The 19,073-nt window shown below is 39.1% G+C and overlaps 1 protein-coding gene across 1 annotated transcript in view; it reads right to left on the bottom strand.

The window, feature by feature from the left end:
• Window positions 1–19,073, bottom strand: part of ABCA4 (ATP binding cassette subfamily A member 4) — an 80,926-nt gene that overhangs the window by 13,590 nt on the left and 48,263 nt on the right. Inside the window, exons 21-38 of the mRNA XM_054832876.1 lie at window positions 16,378–16,555; window positions 14,894–15,025; window positions 14,504–14,643; window positions 13,561–13,698; window positions 13,085–13,272; window positions 12,221–12,311; window positions 11,408–11,613; window positions 10,931–10,979; window positions 10,162–10,403; window positions 9,606–9,730; window positions 8,194–8,292; window positions 6,974–7,163; window positions 4,734–4,828; window positions 3,710–3,742; window positions 2,515–2,620; window positions 2,322–2,396; window positions 1,671–1,840; window positions 487–664 (exon numbers count right to left, since the gene is read on the bottom strand). Of these exons, the coding sequence (XP_054688851.1) occupies window positions 487–664; window positions 1,671–1,840; window positions 2,322–2,396; window positions 2,515–2,620; window positions 3,710–3,742; window positions 4,734–4,828; window positions 6,974–7,163; window positions 8,194–8,292; window positions 9,606–9,730; window positions 10,162–10,403; window positions 10,931–10,979; window positions 11,408–11,613; window positions 12,221–12,311; window positions 13,085–13,272; window positions 13,561–13,698; window positions 14,504–14,643; window positions 14,894–15,025; window positions 16,378–16,555 (2,435 nt within the window). The remainder of the gene's footprint in view (window positions 1–486; window positions 665–1,670; window positions 1,841–2,321; window positions 2,397–2,514; window positions 2,621–3,709; window positions 3,743–4,733; window positions 4,829–6,973; window positions 7,164–8,193; window positions 8,293–9,605; window positions 9,731–10,161; window positions 10,404–10,930; window positions 10,980–11,407; window positions 11,614–12,220; window positions 12,312–13,084; window positions 13,273–13,560; window positions 13,699–14,503; window positions 14,644–14,893; window positions 15,026–16,377; window positions 16,556–19,073) is intronic.

Here is a 19,073-nt window from a genome sequence, read left to right as displayed (position 1 = left end):
ACACAGTGAACATGATTCAGTGACCTAAACAAATACATCTATGTCATTTTAGACATCCTAGAGTATTTGGTCTGGCCTCCAGCTACTGTTCCAGCAGCCTGTGAATCTCCCACTTAGATTTCTTGAATATCATGAAGCATGTTACGGTTCTTCTAGAGGGCAGCAAATGACAAGCATCAGGCAACTGGGCTTTCCCCTGCTACGGTAAGTTGTACTTTGTTATACATTCAGTTGTATGGACTGGAAACCCTAGGATTACAATAATTTCAGCTTCATTAGTTGAATAATGAGCTGTGCCCTGACTTAATTTCTACATCTGTAATTAGATAGGAGGTCAGATCCTTAGCATGCTCTCTGAGAAACACTTAAAGAAATGAATGCTTTGCAATGCTCAGAATCACCTTCACTCAATTCACAGATTAGTCCTCAGTTCATGCAAACCCAGGAATAATTGCAGGCTATGAAATCAGATCAGCAGTTACTCACTATGTCCCACATGAAGTTAGTTAGCCAGTAGATCGCAGGGCTCACACCACTGACAAACTGTAGATGCTTGGCTTTTGTTATACGTTCTTGAATCAGGTATAAAACAAAACTAGCTGGTATAAAAGACATGGCAAAAATCACACAGATGGCAACAACAGCATCTACTGAAGTGGTCAGCCTAAAACAGAGCACAAGAAGGGACTGTGAGCAAGGGAACGGACACAACACTATAGTAGCTTTTGGGGAATCTGGAGGGAATTTGAAGATCTAGAAGCAGCAAAGTTATTTTGTAAGTAGAAGACTTCTCCAATTTCAAAATGTACTAGTATATTTTCCAAGCAATGCTGGGGACTGTAGCTAACAGATATAAATGTTGGTAGCACCATTCCCTGATTTTTTACTTGCCTTCATTCTCTGGAACAGTTCAACTCTATCTATCTATCTATCTATCTATCTATCTATCTAATTTTGACAGCCTTTCCTGTATGTTGTGTCTCAAGCTACCCATTAAGGTACAACAGTCAAGGTGCTCTGGGAGCTGGGAAAAGACAGACTCAAAGAGGCAAGTTGCAGACAGTGAGATAAAGCGCAGACCTTGCCTCTGTGCTAAGGCAGAAGTTTTCAGTTTCACTGACTTCTGAACTTAATAGGAGACATGAGTGGGATGTCATGTCTTCTTAGGGGTGTCTTTTTCAAGAAATTATGGCTTTTAGATTCTGGAATACACCAACCCTACTCCTTGCCATTGAATATTTACCTGTGTGCTGTCCTTGGCACCAAGATAGAGGTTGTCGACTACTGCCTACTTATAGTCAATTAATGACAATTTCTCATTCCTTTTTTGATTATAATCTCTGTGTTATTTCACAAGTAGATCTTCTGGCTTTGGAGCATGAACAAATACTTCAGAATCTTTGTGCTTAGGAATCAACAGAAACATGTAAACATGTATAACCAATGGTCACATAGGTCCTACATGGGATAGGAATGAACTCTTATAGGAATATGATGAGACAGAGAGGAATGATTGTATATCTAATTCTTGATTAGAATAAAACTTCAGGGAAAGGCCTCCATGTTCTGTCAATTGAACTATTTCTCCTCAGAGTGTGAGCACACTGGAGGTGGTAAGCTGCCAGGAGAGGGAAGGGTAAAAGCCAGCAGCAGAGCACAGGCAGACTTACACAGTGACTTCAGAGAGTTGCTCCTTAGTGAGGTTCAGAGGATGGTTTACAGCAGTGATCCCATATTCCTCAGGGGCTTGGCCAGTCCGCAGGTTAGCTCTAAGGATTGCATTATTGGCTACATTAAGGAAACTAACCATAGCATGCCAGCCTTTATTGTTAAACCACACCTAAAAGAGTCAGAAAGCATAGATTCATTTAAGAAGCCTTCACTAACAACCCTGAGCTGCAGGAGAAAACTTGGCTGCCTTTTATCTACTTTGGTGGGCACTGTCAGCAGGGAAGAATCCAGCACCAGGAATTCATAGCTCCTAGGCACAGTCCAGCAGGAGGAGCTCACATACTAAGCTTTTAAAAGGGTTGGACAACCACTGTCAAGGGATATTATAGAAGCACATTTTAAAATTTAGCAGAATGTGTCCTATTCCCAAGTATTTAGGACAGCAAGAAGTACTAAGAATATGGTTTAAAAAAAAATCTCATATCAGAAATAGCTTTGCATTAATACTGTATTCCATATAGTATAGTATTCCATATTGTATAGTATATTTCAGCCCTTCTGGCATCTCAGAATGCCACTAGCAATATCCTCGCAATCTGAGGTCTATGTCAAGAAAGATTGTGAGTTAGCAGACTGCCTCCAGCAAATACCTTAATATTATCTTCAGTTTCCATGTATTTAAGGAAATTAGAAATTTCTTTAGCAGCAGCCAGTGAAGTTTGTCCCTAAAAAAAAAGAAAAGGCTAAAGATCAGCTGTCTGGGTGAAATCCGATGCTGTGGGTTTTCAGTTTTGTAACAATTCTTTAGTAAAGGGACAAAAAAACCATAAAAATCTTGCTTACTCCTGTCACATTCATCATTCGGCCAAGATCACTTAAAAAATTGACAACTTGATCTCCAGAAACATGAAGGACTGGGAGCCTCCCGCCTATAGAAATTCCTCCATATCTAACAAAAAGAACAGTATCATCAGTCACTTGTATCACAAACCCAAAACTCAGTACATTGATGGAAATACTAAAAATCCACTTAATGCAAGTTTGATTTCTACATATCATATAATTCATGTATAACAATCTCCACTCTTTATCTAACAAGTTGTATTAGGTATCTATAGGGCTTACAAATAATAGAAGTTCTATCAGTTTCTGAGGGGTTCGTGCCAGTATCCTGAGAAAATTATTATCTAGACAGAAGATTCGTAAAAAACAGTTAATTCTATAGTGCAAAATCTTTAGATCAAGATAATTGACATATAACTGTTTGGACAGCATGGAGGACTGAGGATAGCATGGACCTCAGTTAAAATTTCAGTTGCTCTGAGAGGAGCAGGTATGCACCAATGCTGGTGCCAGCCAATACTCCATAATGATAAATACTATTGCACGAGATGAACCGAAGTCTAATCCCATAGAAAGTAATGTTTGCACATGAACAAGCAGATATTCCATGAAGGAAGTCAGTTATCCAGCTGCTAGGGAATTCCTACTGGTGATGAAAAACTACATAAGTATGTTCTTCAGACTAATCAGTCATCTTTTCTAAGCGTAGTATCTTCAGTGTAGACATCACACTGGTCAGAGTGGGGATGAGAAGCTGTGGTTGTTACTTCTGTATTTGATAGGCTGGTGTCTAGGTTTCATCTTACCCAGGTCCTTTTTTAGGAGGGTTCGTATTTTTCTGCTGCACTTTGAAAGAGCTGCATCAGACCATATTGCAATGTAGTGCAGTATTGTATTGTAACTTTCTATCACTCAGATCCCCTTATTCTGACTTTTGTAAATAATAAAACTGTGATAGTTCCATTATGTGCCTCTGGCCTTCATCCTTGTGGGGACAGTTCGAACAAATTAACCCCTTGTCTTTATAAAGCCCTTGCTGACCCCCAACCTATTTTCCACTGAAGCCATCTCTTTGTTCTACACTATCTGCCACAATTCCCCTTGTTCATTCAGAGAAACATTGTGAGGCTCCACTGTTAAACAGAAATTCATTGTTCCTTTATTTACCACCATAATCTGCGAATTAGTTTCTTACCTTTGTTCATTGACCCAGTATTTGCTCTTCAAGCTGAAACAGACAAAGAGAATCCTGTCCCTTAATGCACTGAACCAAAGTGAGCAGTATTGTCAGGCTTAAATGGAAATTAAAGGTGAATTCCTATGCTTTGCAGATACCCAGTTTCCCTACAGAGCTTGCTTTAAAAAAAAAAAAAAAAACCCACACTTTCTTTTTTAATTGCTGCTGCTCACTTTGAATTGTGGGGTTGTCAGGACTTTTGGTATTCCCTGCAGTGGGTTTTTGGTTTTTTGTTTTGTTTTCTGACATGATTCATCTCCAGCTCATACAGAGATAAGCAAGATTTCTAAAGTGACACATACTGGCTTTATCCTAAATCCACAATGAATTGATTTTAAAAGATGTATCTAAAGCAATTATGACATGTGCTAAGGGGAATCAGTCAAAGGCAGCCAGCACGCAGCTAATATAATGGGAATTTCAAGAACTCTGCTGGGAATTTAAAAGGTAGCAAGGCCTGAATCAAAAATAATAGGCCATGGACCCTGCACAGCTAATTACCATGCACGACACTCATGCAAGCTGAGGAGCTATCAGCAGGATAGATATATCTATGTAACATTGTCCTTTGGCTCTTTAGCACTTCTGGGAAGCAAGTGATAATTAACTCAGGCAGATGGTCATGCTGGTGTGGCTACAGTTCTTCAGGGACACAAACTAGTATCTCTGCAAGGCAGTTCACCATGGTGTGCAGAGGCACAAGTTTTCTCACCGTTGACACAGTTACCATCAACATGGCATTCCATCAACATTGAAACTTAGCTCTGCCTATAAAGAAGCACCTGATTATACAAATAGGTATAATTAAAATAATTTAACTCCCCTAAAATGAGCATCTCCTATTCTTACATCAGGAATATGGACATGATGCTCAAGTCTACACAGTCCTGTGGCACCATCAGGTGCTATATTATTACTGAATAAGAATTTCATGGCCAGGTACAAAATACTGCATGTGAAAAACAGAGACATTCATCCCTACCTCCCTTTTATCAAAGTGGGGTATGTTTTCACCAGAAAATCTGAAATATTTCTGTGAGTCAGATCTTGAAGAATTTCTGTGCTGTGCTGCACTCTCTGGAAAGAAAATAAAACCTAATTAATCGGACTAAACTTTACAGTCTCTAAAGCTATTAAGTAAGTGTCAGGAAAACAGCAAAAGTAGCTTTGGTTCAGAGGAATCACTCAGGTTCGTAGTATCACTGAAATGAGAGTTGGTCATTCATTTTCTAGTCCAAACATCCTTCCTTTACTAAGATTTCAGAAGAAATCACGAAATCACAGAAGTTTGTGATGCCTGACACCAAACAGTTGCACTTCACTCTGAAACTTGACCTGAGTTATTTACAACAAAGGCCAGGGTTGCTCAAGGCTTTTTCTTCACTGTGAAAGAAGCAAGCTTTTCAAATAAATTGAGGTCTCAGTGAAGATAAGGTAGTTCTCTATGATTTAGCAAGTTGAAGTAAAAATTAATGTGAAAACTTCACCTTCGCTAGCACATTAGATACTTTGAATGAAAATTACTGTCTCTTTTTGTAATGAAAATGATGCCACATGATACCTTTGTGAGTCTTTTGCAAATACAGGGTCACTGTGAAATGCAAGACTTCAAATTTGCTGAGTTTATTCTAAGATAGAATATACTTAAAGTTCCTGGGCAGTTTCAGAGGGCAAAGCTTGCAACCTGAAACAACCCAGTAATAACCTAGAAAGTCTAATGAACTTTCCAGAAGTTCCTACATTTGTCCACGGAGAGGCAGTACCGGATGACACAGAAGATTCATTATAGATGTCTAGCTGATTCTAGACAATACACAGGAAGACTGGTAGCATCCTCATAGTGCCTTCTATTAAGTGAGCTGTCTATGCTCAGACATACTTCACAATTTACATACTGTTGCTTCTCTGGACACTCAAATGTGAACTGTTTCTTCCTGACAAGTTATACAAAATTATCAGGATAATATTTTAATAAATACATTATTCCTCTTAGAGGAATAGAGTCCTCATAGCAAACAAAAAATTAATCTTGCATTCTACTTGGCTTTGAAGTTTTAGACTAAATTTCCCTCTCAAATACACTAGCATGCAATTACCAAAATTCAACTTTGGCTGTCCATTTGACTTGGAAATCAGAAATAACTTGGGATGCTGTGAATAAGGTTGGAATATAGCCTCTTAATTAATTTCTTTTTTTTTTTTTTTGCTTCATAGACAAGAATTCTACATATTTTTAAAACAACTTTGCTTTGTTGTTTTGTGAATAGTGATAGAGAAACCAAAGGAAGCTGAATCAGTATTTTTAAGAGATTGTGTCAGGGATTTGGATTTAGAAATTGATTAAGCTTGTGACATTGGTGTTAAAATTAGAATTAATTTAGTCATTTGGCTAATGCGAATGTGTGCAGACAAACAGGAATATTAAAGTTGAACGGTGTGCATGGTGAGAGATTAAATTAGTGAGCTATTACTCAGAGTGGTCACAGTCCTGTTTTCTTTAATTTGTTAGAAAAACATTTAGCAAATGTAAACACTAACAGGCTATAACTTTCCTTTGCTCTTCAAAAGAGCAAGCACTTCTTATAAAGGGCACTACTAAGATTATTCATTGATAGGAACATGTGGGAATGTAGCTCTCATCACTTCTCCATACAGCATCAGTGGGTGTTAAATTACTCATCTTCATGCACATCTATACAAACATTTCTTTTGCTAGTTTAGAATTTTCTTTCTAGAAATGGAACCAAAAGACATGTACAAAAATAATTCTTTGGGGTGGCTCAATATTATTTTTTCCATTTTTAGTGAGATGACTGCACTCCATGATTTTCAAAATTGCGACTTTTTTCTTTCCTTCCTTTCTTCTTTCTCCCTCCTTCCCTTCCCTAAAGAAAGGCAATCTTCTAAATAGAATTGTTCTTTGAGGCAAAAAAAAAAGATTTTTTTTTTAAAAAAAATTATAAATTGTTAATTTTCTGTGATTTTCTTCAATATAAAAGTTTGCAATTTGGATTAAAATAGTTATCATATTTCATTTAATTGTGAAAGCTTTTCCACTACCTCTGAAACTTAATTCCAAATTTCAGCAATTTTTACTCCTTTAAAAAAACATACCCAATTCCTTCTATGTATATTGGCACGGCAAGGTACTTACACACTAATCCCTTTTCTGGCACTTGCCATGAAACTTTTCTACAAAGATTTATAGCACAGGGACACTACCTGTGGTGGCGGGAGGCCTCCTGCACCTGCAGGGCATTCTGGCAGCATAGTGAGTTTTTTGTGAGTGCTGCACTTGCAGGAAGGTGAAGGATTCTCAGGGCTCCACTTTTGGCTCAGCAGGAGGCTGCTTAGGTTAGGATGAACAGCAGGTGTGTTCCAGGCAGTTGGCACATTTTTGCATGGGTAGTTCCTATATAGAGGAAGAGACTCTTTAAACTGTGCAGAGATACAGTTCATGAGAGCTCACAAATCCACAAAATCACAAAGCTCTTAGCAGACATTGTCCTCTCAGCCTTTATCCTGTGAATTATGAATAATAAGAACATTTTAGAGTACTCAGTAAACATGAATAAATATCATCTCCCCCCACATCTCTGCCAAGTTTACTGTCTTCAGCTTACAGATAAGACACTGAAGGAACAAGGTGACTGTGTTTGACCCATCAGTACACATGATATCTGCAGTGGACATATATCTTTGCAAAGAAACTATCCTTTTTCTTGCTCATGCAGTATCTTTTCTCTAGTTTTTAGTTTCCTCTTTGTTCCTGCTGTACCAGGCAGAGGAGAGGAAGGGGAAGAGAGAGGAGACGACAGTCAGAAGAATGGAGTTGCTGGATATCGTGACTGGGAGAGAGGCAGGAGAAAAGGAACAAATGGCAAAGCATGGCATGACAGTGATAAATGCCTCCAAAGCAGGACTCCCAGGCAGGGTGAGTAGGACAACAAATGTTAAAGTAAGAGCTCTACTAACATTGTCCTCCAGAGTGAGAATAGCTTCAAATCATAGAGACTGTCCTGTTGCTACTTCACAACCTCAGCAATTGCTAAAGCTATTGCTTCCAAACACACCAGTGGGAACAGGAGGAACCTGATGGGACTCGTATGTGGAAAGTGACAGGGAAGCTGTGAAGATCTGGGTCTGAGCCCACTGGCCTACTGACATAGATTTCATAGTTGCTTAATTCTCAATACAAGGCTACATGACCTGGCTTCCAGCTAGTCACATTGAGCACTGTGATTCATTCTTAATCCAGCAGCATTGTTGTCTTGCTGTTTGTTTGTTACTTTTGACCCAATGGTATGTATTATTGCCAACAATATATCTGAAACATTTGCTCTAGTGAAAAGTCAAACTAATTCATTCTTGTTTCACTATTCAAGTCCCACTAGTAATACCCTGCTAGAATCTTGTTCAAGAGAGATCAGCTAGCAACTTACGGAATAGGCTGATTCTTCATGCAGCGATTTCCAAATCCTGGTTTGTTCAAGAAAGCATCAGTGAGGGAGACCATCTGCTCACTGCCAGGACGCTCATTGCTAAGGGAACAAGACAGGACTTTCTCTATAAATTTTTTTCAAACTATTGTGCCGGAACATACATAGCAACTGGTGAAGGACCACCATATGGCAGAACCAACTGCCCCCCTCCAAATGCTGATAATTCAATTTTTTAATTTATTTATGCAAACCCCCAGAACTTTCCAAGATGGTTAACAGGCTAAAGCAATGGTCCTTTTCGCCTAATATCAAAGTATGACTTCTGACATAGTCCTATAGTAATATTCTCCAAAAAGACTTGAATCCACATTTTTACCCTCTCAGCCCTGTCACACTCAGTAATCAGAAGATGAAAACCATATTCTACATTTTCATTTGCTGAAGCCAAGGAGACAATGCTGCTAATAGTGAAGTGTCTGCAACTAATAACCTAGTAACATTACACTACAGAATATTGCTAGTGCCAAGTGTTGTATATACAAGTATGAATATCAAACTCTGCTCCACACACTACTGTGTGTAAATTAAAGTTTCATGTGAATTTTCAGAATGAAACTCAAGGAAAATGTTTCAAAATTATTGCCTTCCGTTTTGCTGCTTTCTGCTAGTTGCGATCTAGTCTAGGACTTAAACATTGTTTATAAATTTCCTCTGCATTGCACATGTTTTGACTTGGTGCAACTTCGGCTTTGTAATATGTGGAAGTGAAGGTGAAGCAAGTGTTTGGGAAAGCACAGAGGAAATATGCAATGACCTGGAAAGAACAGAACCAAAGCTTGTATGAAGAATGAAAGGAGACAAAGTGCTAGCAGACAAAAAAAATAATTCAGACCCAGCCAAAGGATACTGTGTGGAGAGAAACTGCTAAGCAGCAGCGTTAATAAAACCTAAGAGTCTCTACTTTCATCTTGTTTCCATAACTTTGCCCAAATACTGTACTAACTATAAACAAATCTACCACAGGTCAGCAGATAGGCTTAAATCTTATTGTTCTCTTAAGATGATGAATATAGGAGTAGTTTAATGGTATATCAGAAACAGATTTCTTACTGTCCTGGATCTCCTGTTAGGCAGGATATGTAACTTTATAAGGTCATGAATTCAGGTAGGAAGAGGAGAGTACCAAAGATGACAAGATATTTGAAGAAGTATTGATTAGCCATACTAGCAGCTGTATTCTCCACTTGCATCAATTTCATGCTATTTTAAATCTGCTGATTCCAGTGGAGTTAATTGTTTTTTGTACTACAGAGTTAGAAAAGCCCAGCAAGACAGGACCCCATGATCCTAAATGCTAGGGAGGAAAAAGTGTATATATGACAGATGTACTTTTACTCAGTGATTCCTCTTACCTAAAGAAAGTAAACTGTTGTCCGTAGATCCAAGGGTGTAAGGTTAAGGCGGGATATTCTCCAAATGGAGGAATAATGACTGTAAGTATTAAAGACAGCAACACAAAACTAGCAGGGAGAACAATCTGCAGGGAACATGAAAACATCACACTAGGTTATTAGATATGTTTTGTAGGGTAAGACTGTACACACCTCATAATATATATGAACAAAGGAGGAACAGCAGGAGCACACAGATCAAATCTGGTTTAGCTCCTGAACACAACAGTTTAATTTCCAATGCTTCCAGTTAAGATTCTGGTTGTCACAGAACTGTATTATGTTAAAAATAAAATACTGGGCTAGTAGTGATTGAATCATGAACTTGGTGTCGGTGATAGACTCTAGACAGAAAGAAATAGAATAAGAGGCAGAAGAGTTGGAATCATAATTAGAAGAGTTAGGGACACCATTACCCATTTGCAGCACCTCTGTTGCTTTGCATAGAGACATTGCTGGGAAAGGCAATTGAGAATGTTGTGGGAAAAAGTCAAGAACAGCAAAAGTAAGTCAATACCTGGGCTAGGAAGTCCTTGTGGCTGCGGGAGGCATGGTGGAACCGTTTGATGAGCAGTGCTTTGATCTGCTGGTGTACAAGCTGAAAACCTTTATACTGTTGGGACCCTTTGCCTTCATTTTGATCTCCTGCTACGCCTACTGGCATTCGAGAAGTGTCATTAGTTTTCAGTGCAGTTTGTTCAGCTGGTTTGGTCTCAGTAGAAGTTTTGCCAAGAGTAGAACCATTTTCTTTAGTGTCTCCTAGGTTAAGACGAACAGGGGGAGAGAAGACACTTTATGCTCCATACTTGAAGGTAGCACAAACATTTTACTGAGCTCCAGATTTTACCAACTGTACATATCACATCACCAGATTCCTTTAATTACAACTGTTGCACTGGGCTGTATCTAGTGGTGTCATATAGGTTAACACTCCTCTCACTCAACAGGACTAACAAGTTAATCACATATGTAGTTTACGGACTATACGGTCAGCGAAGTACTTTTTATAAAAACTACTAAAACCATTGACATCTGGCGGCTTGACCCTCCATTTTTATTTACATAGTTAAGAACCTCATCCAATCTAAATAAAAATCTTTCTGCTGACTTCATCTTGTTTCTCAGATATCACGTCAGGTCCTAAACCCAGGTATTTGCTGACCAAATTTGTTTTGGCAAGAACACCATACAAAGACTGAAATTTCTGAGGCTCTTCTTTACTTGGCATTCACAATACAGAACAGTCCCAAGAAAAATTTATCAAATACTGATTCATGGATCTATACCTGCTTTTTGCATTCCAGGGTCAGCTTCTGCTGTGGCCTTTAGGAAAACCTGCCATAGAAAAATACATCTCCTGGTTAGGAATAGAACAGGTACAATAGCCTGATCTCTGGAACACTATGCATCATCCTTTAATGTAACAGAAAAAAATTTAGATACCTTTTCAGTACTGCTGCTTATTATGCAATCAGAGGTCTCTCATGAAATATCTCAGAAAATAAAGAAAAGAACAAACTAAGATACAAAGAAAGACAGATTTCAGGCTAATGAGTCATGCTCCACATGGCTAACATGAAGTAAGGCTTGGATCCTTTCTCTATGCCCAACCCAAAAACTTTCTGAGTGTGCCACAGCATATCTGACTAGGTTTTGAAGGGGATATTAGGAATTCATAAGATTAGATGTTTAAAAACAGCAATTGTTTCAGAAAACATTTTGGAGACTGACTATATGAGCAGATATTTTAATCTGTCTGTTACCTCTTCAAGTGGTGTGTCTGAAACTCCAAAACTGCTGAGTCCCAGGTCATCCAATGTTTCCTCCAGTTCTCTGAAGAGACTGGCATAAGATCGCTGTTTAAAGTGTTTATTGGGCAAAAGGTAAATGAGTTCCTGACCAATGCTTTCAATTAATTTTGCTTCTGGGATATGATGATGAATTACTTCTGCTAGCTCATTCAGATCTCCTGTGAAAAGTCAAAACAGTGTTCAAAGAATGAATATTTAACCATGTTATGCATGATTTCAAAAGCTGTTGTTTGCACTATATAAAACGGGACTGCTCTATTACATAACTCACAGATATCTCAGTTAATTCTGTACTAGACTGGGCTCTGTTGCTAATTATGCTCTCGAACTATGTAGCAGGAAATTATTTCAGGTCTGTTAAAGCACAACAAAATCTTCAGGAATATCTACTTAAGTTCTTCTCTTATGTAGAAAAGCCAAAATGACTTTTCCTGAGAAAGCCAGTTTCATTTGCTCTAGATATGCTTCGGTTTTCATTAACAAATTACACATTTTGGTGCAGAGTAGTTCAAAACTCAGTCTATACTTTTAAAGACACAAACTTCCAGTTCATCATCTGTACCTGAGACCATATATACATCAAAAAGGGGCAATGGTCAGCAAATTCACAAAGAAACCTTATCAAATTCATGTTACAATACAATACAGATGTTAGACACAAGTACTGAAGAAGTGGGCCTCAGCAGCATTGATCTGTAGGATGAGATTGCAGCATAACAGGAGACATAGCTATGTGCTGGAATGCTGAACCATCCCACTTCTTACCATCCAGTTCCTGCTCTGGAGCTCCTTCTTTGTCTCTGTGTGCACAGCTGGAACAGGAGCAGGAGCACTGAGATCCACAGCTACAAAGCGACTAGCATGGACAAGCAACAGATACAAAGATAAAAGTGCTTCAGATACATGCAAAACAGGATGTAAGGGTTGTCAGCCTTTGAACGGCTTGAGTCAGTGAAAAATATGTCTTATCTGGAGCATCTTGAACATATTATACTGAAAGTCATCTGAGGACTGGATTAAGCAATACAGGAAACGTAAATCTACCTGTGCAAAGCATATCTGTCCATTATAAATTGCATGCAAAATGCGATCAGTAGTGGCCATGAGTATACAGATTATGTTGCTACTAAGACTGGAAGCACTACTAACAGCAGAAAGAATCCAAATCCCTGCTTCTCAGGCTGTGTGAGGCTGGTTTAGCTACGGATAAATGTAGACTCTTCTGGTGTCTGAGCTAATTACTGGACTACACCACGTTTACAGCCAGTGTACTGCAAAAGCAAGCATCAAAAAGACCTGTATATGGACAAAGGCAACTTGATTGGTAAACGTTTAGACATACTTAACTGACAAGAGTGAACTATAGACCACTGAGGGCTTCATATCCACCTATTATTTTCACCTGTCTGGCTGAATATATATCTATAAAACCAGAGAAGATTTTTAGAGAGACTCACGTATCCATATTTTATGAAGTGTCATCAAATTTTCTCATTGCTTTCTGCATTTTGAAGTCAGTTTTGTACACAGCCTCAAGCAGCACTTAACTGCTTTCTACCTTGGTGCAGTGCATGAATACACGTAAGTATTTTTCAGATTACATGTGCACGGAGGGAGCTACATACTTACTGTAGCCCTTCCAATTCTGGTGTTTTTCATCTTGCGAACAAGAGTGAGATAGAAGCCAGACCCAAAGCAGTTCTTTAGGAATACAGGAGAGCCTGAGCAGAAGAGTTTCCCTTGCGATATGATGGCTACTCTGTCTCCAAGGATGTCTGCCTCATCCATGTGATGGGTTGAGAGGATGATGGTTCTGCCTAGAAGGAACAAGGAAGAACATTCAAGGCATGGACTCTCTCTGGAACTCAAAACTGTGCTTAGTTTTTTGGCAATTAATGCAGGGTTTTGTCTGCACCAGAGCCAGGTCCCAGGTTTGCCACATCCCTAGGTATCTATTCAAAGAACCTTGTTTCTTGTATTTATATCCCACTACTCATGACAGTTTGTACAGCAGGCACATGCTGCATCTCTGACAGGTTTTTAAAAAAACAAACCCAAACCCAAAACAACAAACCGCAACTGATTTCCATTCTCAGCTCTGTTACCTGAGCGATACTTCAGCAGAAGATCCCAGATAGAACGCCTGGAATACGGATCAACTCCAGAAGTGGGCTCATCCAAGACTACCACTTTTGCTTCACCCACAAAAGCAATGGCAACAGAAAGTTTCCTTTGCATTCCACCTATCAGAGGACAGACACATTGAGGAGCCTGAAATGAGTTATGTAAGTGGTAGAGATATAATTAACACTACTTTTCAGCGTGGAGACAAACTGATGCAAGTAAAACAAAACACATCCTCAGACAAGTATTTTTGCAAAGTTAAATCAATAGTCACATTTTTCTTCTGAAGTTTAGAACAACTTGTTCAATTTTTAATTTTTTTTAAAATTATGTTTTTAATCTACATGTTGCATTTTCTGCTTCTTGACAGAAGAAAAAGCGGGAAGATATGATTTCACCTTCTCATGTGAAACCAACCAACTTTTAGAGTTGCAATCAGGACGAAGTAGTATGAGAACATCTGGCTGTTTATTCAAATCAGCTTTTGAATCTAAAGTTAAACATGTTCAAATACACTATGTTCATTTGTACCTTTAGAAGGAAAGAAATTACTCCTACCAAATAATACAGTATTATAGCATATGGATCCAAACAGTGGAACAGCACGATAGTATAGTATTTCATTTGCCTTGAAATAATAGAATATTGCATTTTAGTTTTTTCTTACATTCACAGATTTTTTTTTTTTATATACTTATTTAAAAATAACAGCTTTAAGTATATTTGAATTTGTTGTGTATTTATAAGAAACAGAAGCTTTAGGGACAGGTTGTGCCAGTGTTACTATTTGTACAGTTTTTGAGAAGAAAGACCTCCCCAGTGCACAGTGATGTGCCAGAATATGGCCTAAAACAAGTAATCCAAACAATAATTGCTCAAAGACAAAGCAGCAGAAAAAACATCTTAGAACAATTCTGTGGGCACCTGACAAATTCTGAGCCTCTTCATTCCTTTTATGGGCAAGGCCCATGTCTTCTAGCATTGTTTCCAACTCTTGCTCAGCTTCATCCCTGGATCTCCCTTTCAGTTGAGAATAAAACAAGATGTGCTCTGCTACAGTAAGGCTGTGAAACCAGACAGAAGAGTACCAAAGCAATTTAAATGAATAAGCAGATTTTTTTCCCAAGCAGCAATAAATTTACTCTAGCTTTATCTTGCTAAAGGAAGAGAGGCTAGATCACAGATCTTTGGGAGAAGCGCCTCTGAGAGATATCTACTGCTAGCACAGTAAGACAAACAACACAGGCTTTGGGGATGTGTCAAGCATGCAGACTGGGACCCTTATTCCTAAAGCTAGTTTGGAATTATACTTACTGATTGAATAAGATGTTGTACTGAGGGCACATGCCTAATCTGTGCCGAATAGAGTCCATGTGAGTCTGAATATCCAGGCCACCAACCAGCACAGTTCCAGAGGTGGGTGGGAAGAGGCCTGTCAGTATTGACCTGAGAAAATAAAATGAGGAAATTCCCACTCTACTATCTTTGTGCCGGATTAGGAAGATGCATTGCATGATTCCACTAGATGGAGCATGACGACTTCTTACTATGGCCTTGATGAAACAACTCCAGTGAAAAGCATACATATAAATACTCTTGCCCTGCTACAGTGAGAATCTTGTGGATCTGGTAACACATTTTTTGATATACCTGTCTGTATGGTTCTGCCCTGCATTAAAAAAAAACCAACCTGGTTTAGTCAGCCACTCTTTTTCAGAGTAGTTTGTTCAGCATGTTACATCACCCCTACATACAAATGGGTCTAAAATGAACCTCACTAGGACCAAGATAGAGAATAATGGTTTGAGGTCTCCAGCCATGCTGACTCTTGTCCTACACTTTTATTTTCTGTAAAATGGACGGGGGCCAAATATTATGTTGCAAATGGGTGGAACCTATTACTAGATTTGGATGAATAATGGATTTTTCATTTCTGAAAACTTCAAAGCAATAGAAATTTTTGGTTTTTTATCAGGAGAATAGAAAAACAAGTTTATAAACCATTTCAGCAGATTAGAATGCTTTTATTTTGGGTCAAACATTTCTTGCAGAACAATTAAAAAAAAATAAAAGGCAATTTAAAGTGCATTTGAAATAAAAGCATTTTAAAATTAAAAAAAAAGTCTTCTGCTGGGAAACATCATAATGAAACACTTCAGTTCTTCCAACATTTGGTGAGCTTGTCACAGACTCATGAAATGTCTTCTTCACCAATTAATCCTATTTTGCCAAATAAACTTCTGTGTAAAGAAAAATAAACATTCCTACAGTCCAGCTTCCTGAGACACTAGGGTTCTAGAACTAGAGGAACCATTTAATCTGGACATGGATGTTGCATATATGTAACCATTTTGTTTAAAGAGGGCCTATATTTTATACTCTGCACACAGACCACAAAGTGTGACTGACAAAGCCAGTTTGACAGAGAAACCAAGAACACGTGGAGTGTGGTGGCTTTCAAATCTTCAGCTCTAAGTCAGAAGAGCCTTCTCCCTCTTCACCTATCGGGAGTTTGGCCATGGGAAATGAATTCTGGGGGAGATAACTGCTTCCTTCTCTCTAGATTTTCACTTGTTTGTGTCATGCATTGCCTCCTTCCTAGGGCTTTAGCTAATCCAGGATATTTTCTGTTTGTTTAGGGGCAGCATTTCCCTGTCTGGAAAAAGCTTGATGTGGTGCATCAAACTAGCTGCAGGGGTGGTAGAGACACAAGGGAAGAGTGAAAAGAGAATACTGCTTCTCAGGGCAGAGCAATGGAGCACTGTCCTGGATCTGCTGCTTCTAAAATACAGACTTACATGGTGGTTGTTTTTCCTGCTCCATTGTGACCAAGGAAGGCTGTGATCTGTCCCTCATAAAAAGTAATATTCATCCTGTCTACTGCTGGCTTGGGCCTGCTCGCAAAAATCTTCACCAGGTTCTGAATGCATACTCCTGGAATCAATCCTGTTGGCTCAGGCTCAAAGAAGGTATTTACTTGAAAGACAAGAAATCAAGAATTAAAAAAGAATAAAAGCACATGTTTTAATCGCAGTTCTGACAATCACATGTCTGCAAGTGCAGAAGCATCAGCCCATACCCAGTAAGATACAGCATCATGTGCCAGGGCCAGCTTCTCCAGTCACACCAGTACCAAACTGAGGCAAGATTTCTAACTGCAGTGCAATTTATTTAGATTTACCCATGTACCAATGACAGGAGAAGTACAGCCCAGAATTGTAATGATCCGTGGAGAGGTAACTCATTGGATCAGGTGAAGCCGAACATGCTTTCTGTTTTCATTGTGTAGCAGAGAGATTATTTGGGATTGTTGTCTGCAGATGCTTAGATAGGCTGAGAGATTACATTAAACAAGCAGCAGGTCTCCTTTCTAGCCAGGCTGAAATCTGCCATTCAAATCATCTGCCCAGCTGTGCATTCTTTTACCATGATGCTTTAAAAAAAAAAAACAAACAACATTTGCTTTTCATCCCAGTAGGTGAAATTTACCCCCTTGCTGAGGTCAGCTCAAGACTTAGGCAGTACCTAACATGAACACTACATGGGATGGCTTTCTCTCAGGATTAAAAATGCATTATTGTAAATAGCACCATCAGGATGTTTTATTGCATCAGCTTCTAGACAAAACAAACTTCCTTTGAAGTAAATTAAGCCCTCGGGCAATGTGAATTATGGGAGCAGACAAATTTAAACTAAAGGCCATGTCCACTTTTGTTTACTCAGAATGCTTAAGGCTTTGTAGGGAGGCTTGTTTTGCAATTGCAGTTTACTTAAATTGTTCAGTACCCAGCAGGCCTATGTGGAGAGCAGCCAATACCATCTGGGTAAAACCAGCCCCACCTCCATCAGTGGCTTGTATGACTGTCATTATAAACAATACTCAGGGAAAAGTCACAAATACGTTGTACATGAGAAAGCTGTGTATACTACAGAGCAGCTGAAATAATTCATCTAGAATAGGTAGCTTTATTTTAAATAAAATTATGTTTATGACAAACTTTTCTTTTGCTTTGTGAAGGAATCTAGGTTTCCTTTTACCTTACTGGGCCAAATACAAACATCCCTGCATCTATAAAAGTTTACATGGAGTCCGGCTAACCAGTTCTGCATATATTGGCAATTGAGGTGCCATCCTCAGTTCTATATGTATCATGAGCTCAATTCATACTTGCCTGCAAGACTCTGACAAGTTCAGAGGCAAATTCTGTGATGATCTCCCACAGTATCTGCTTTGCATCACCAGAAGGACACTGGTGGAGGGTTGAGACCTCTTTTTTTTTTTTTTGTGATTCATATTTCTCCGTTCTGATCCTATACCCTCAGTACAATTTTTGGCCATTTAGGTCTTTCTTCAGAGGTGGCATCATTTATGGGGGATGCGGATGGGCTTTGGTGAAAGCTCTGCTTAAAACGTATCAAGCAATCAGGACAGATTAATAGTGTGACTGCCATGCTCTTCTAACCCATGTTAGTATTGGACTGCACTAGAGTTAAGCCATTAGAACTACTCTTCATTTCCTATCTCATTACTCTTACATGAAACCATTTTGGAAACAGTGTCCTTGAACCATACCAGGTCTGTTCTTGGCTTTTCCACATATCTCCCAGTTCCTATGTGGATGGCTGAAAGGGAAGGCTGGCTTTTTTGTGCAGTGACAGGCAAAGCCCTTTCTCTGTGGCCACGGAGCTTTCTCTGTGGAACCCGGGAGCTGATGAGTACAGCACCACATAGATAAGGTAGAACTAGGAGAAGATTGGCTGAAATAACCTTTGCCCTCTGCCTGTCTTTTTTCTTTTGAAGTCCTGTCCTGTTTCCACTCACCCTGAATGCGTGTTTTCAGTGCCTACGTGAGGAGCTCTGATGACCCCACTTTTATCTCTAGCTTTTCAAGAGAGTCAGAGTGGGCCCAGAGCTGTCTGTAGCAGTTACTTTTGCTACAGAATCCACATGCATTCCTCTGAGCATCACATACAGAAAACTCCTCTTGCTCCCCACAAAAGATGACATTGGGATTTGAAAATAAGTGAGGTCGTTCAGGAATTCTTAGGTGGTGGCTAATGTCAGCATCAGAAAAGGCTGCAGAGAGACACACAGAGCACTTCAGCTAAATCTCTTTGAAACCATTCTTTCCCTACAGATGCAAGACACACTAAACATTGGAGAAAAAAAAAAAAGAAAAAAGGAAAAAAGGGGGCTAGGAGAGAAGAACATTCCTCTCAGCTTAAGTATTTTTATTGAAGTCATGGCTCTTCAATACTAGGTCAATGTATGTGTCTCTGAGGCTTCCCTCAGCGTGAACACTAACTTGCTATAGAAAGCACGTGCATTTGCACGATAAAAACAAGTTACAGAGCTCTTCTGGAAGGCAGCTCTCTTATGCATGATGGCTAAAATATTCTAAGGGATTGTGAATGTAGAGGAATCGGTAAGAGGGTAGCTGGGAGAGTCAGTGCCTCTCCTGAGCTTAGCTCTGGGAGTCACATGCTATCCTCT

This window comes from Grus americana, chromosome 8 (assembly GCF_028858705.1).
Source record: "Grus americana isolate bGruAme1 chromosome 8, bGruAme1.mat, whole genome shotgun sequence".
NCBI lineage: Eukaryota > Metazoa > Chordata > Aves > Gruiformes > Gruidae > Grus > Grus americana.
This window is presented reverse-complemented; position numbering and strand designations above follow the sequence as displayed.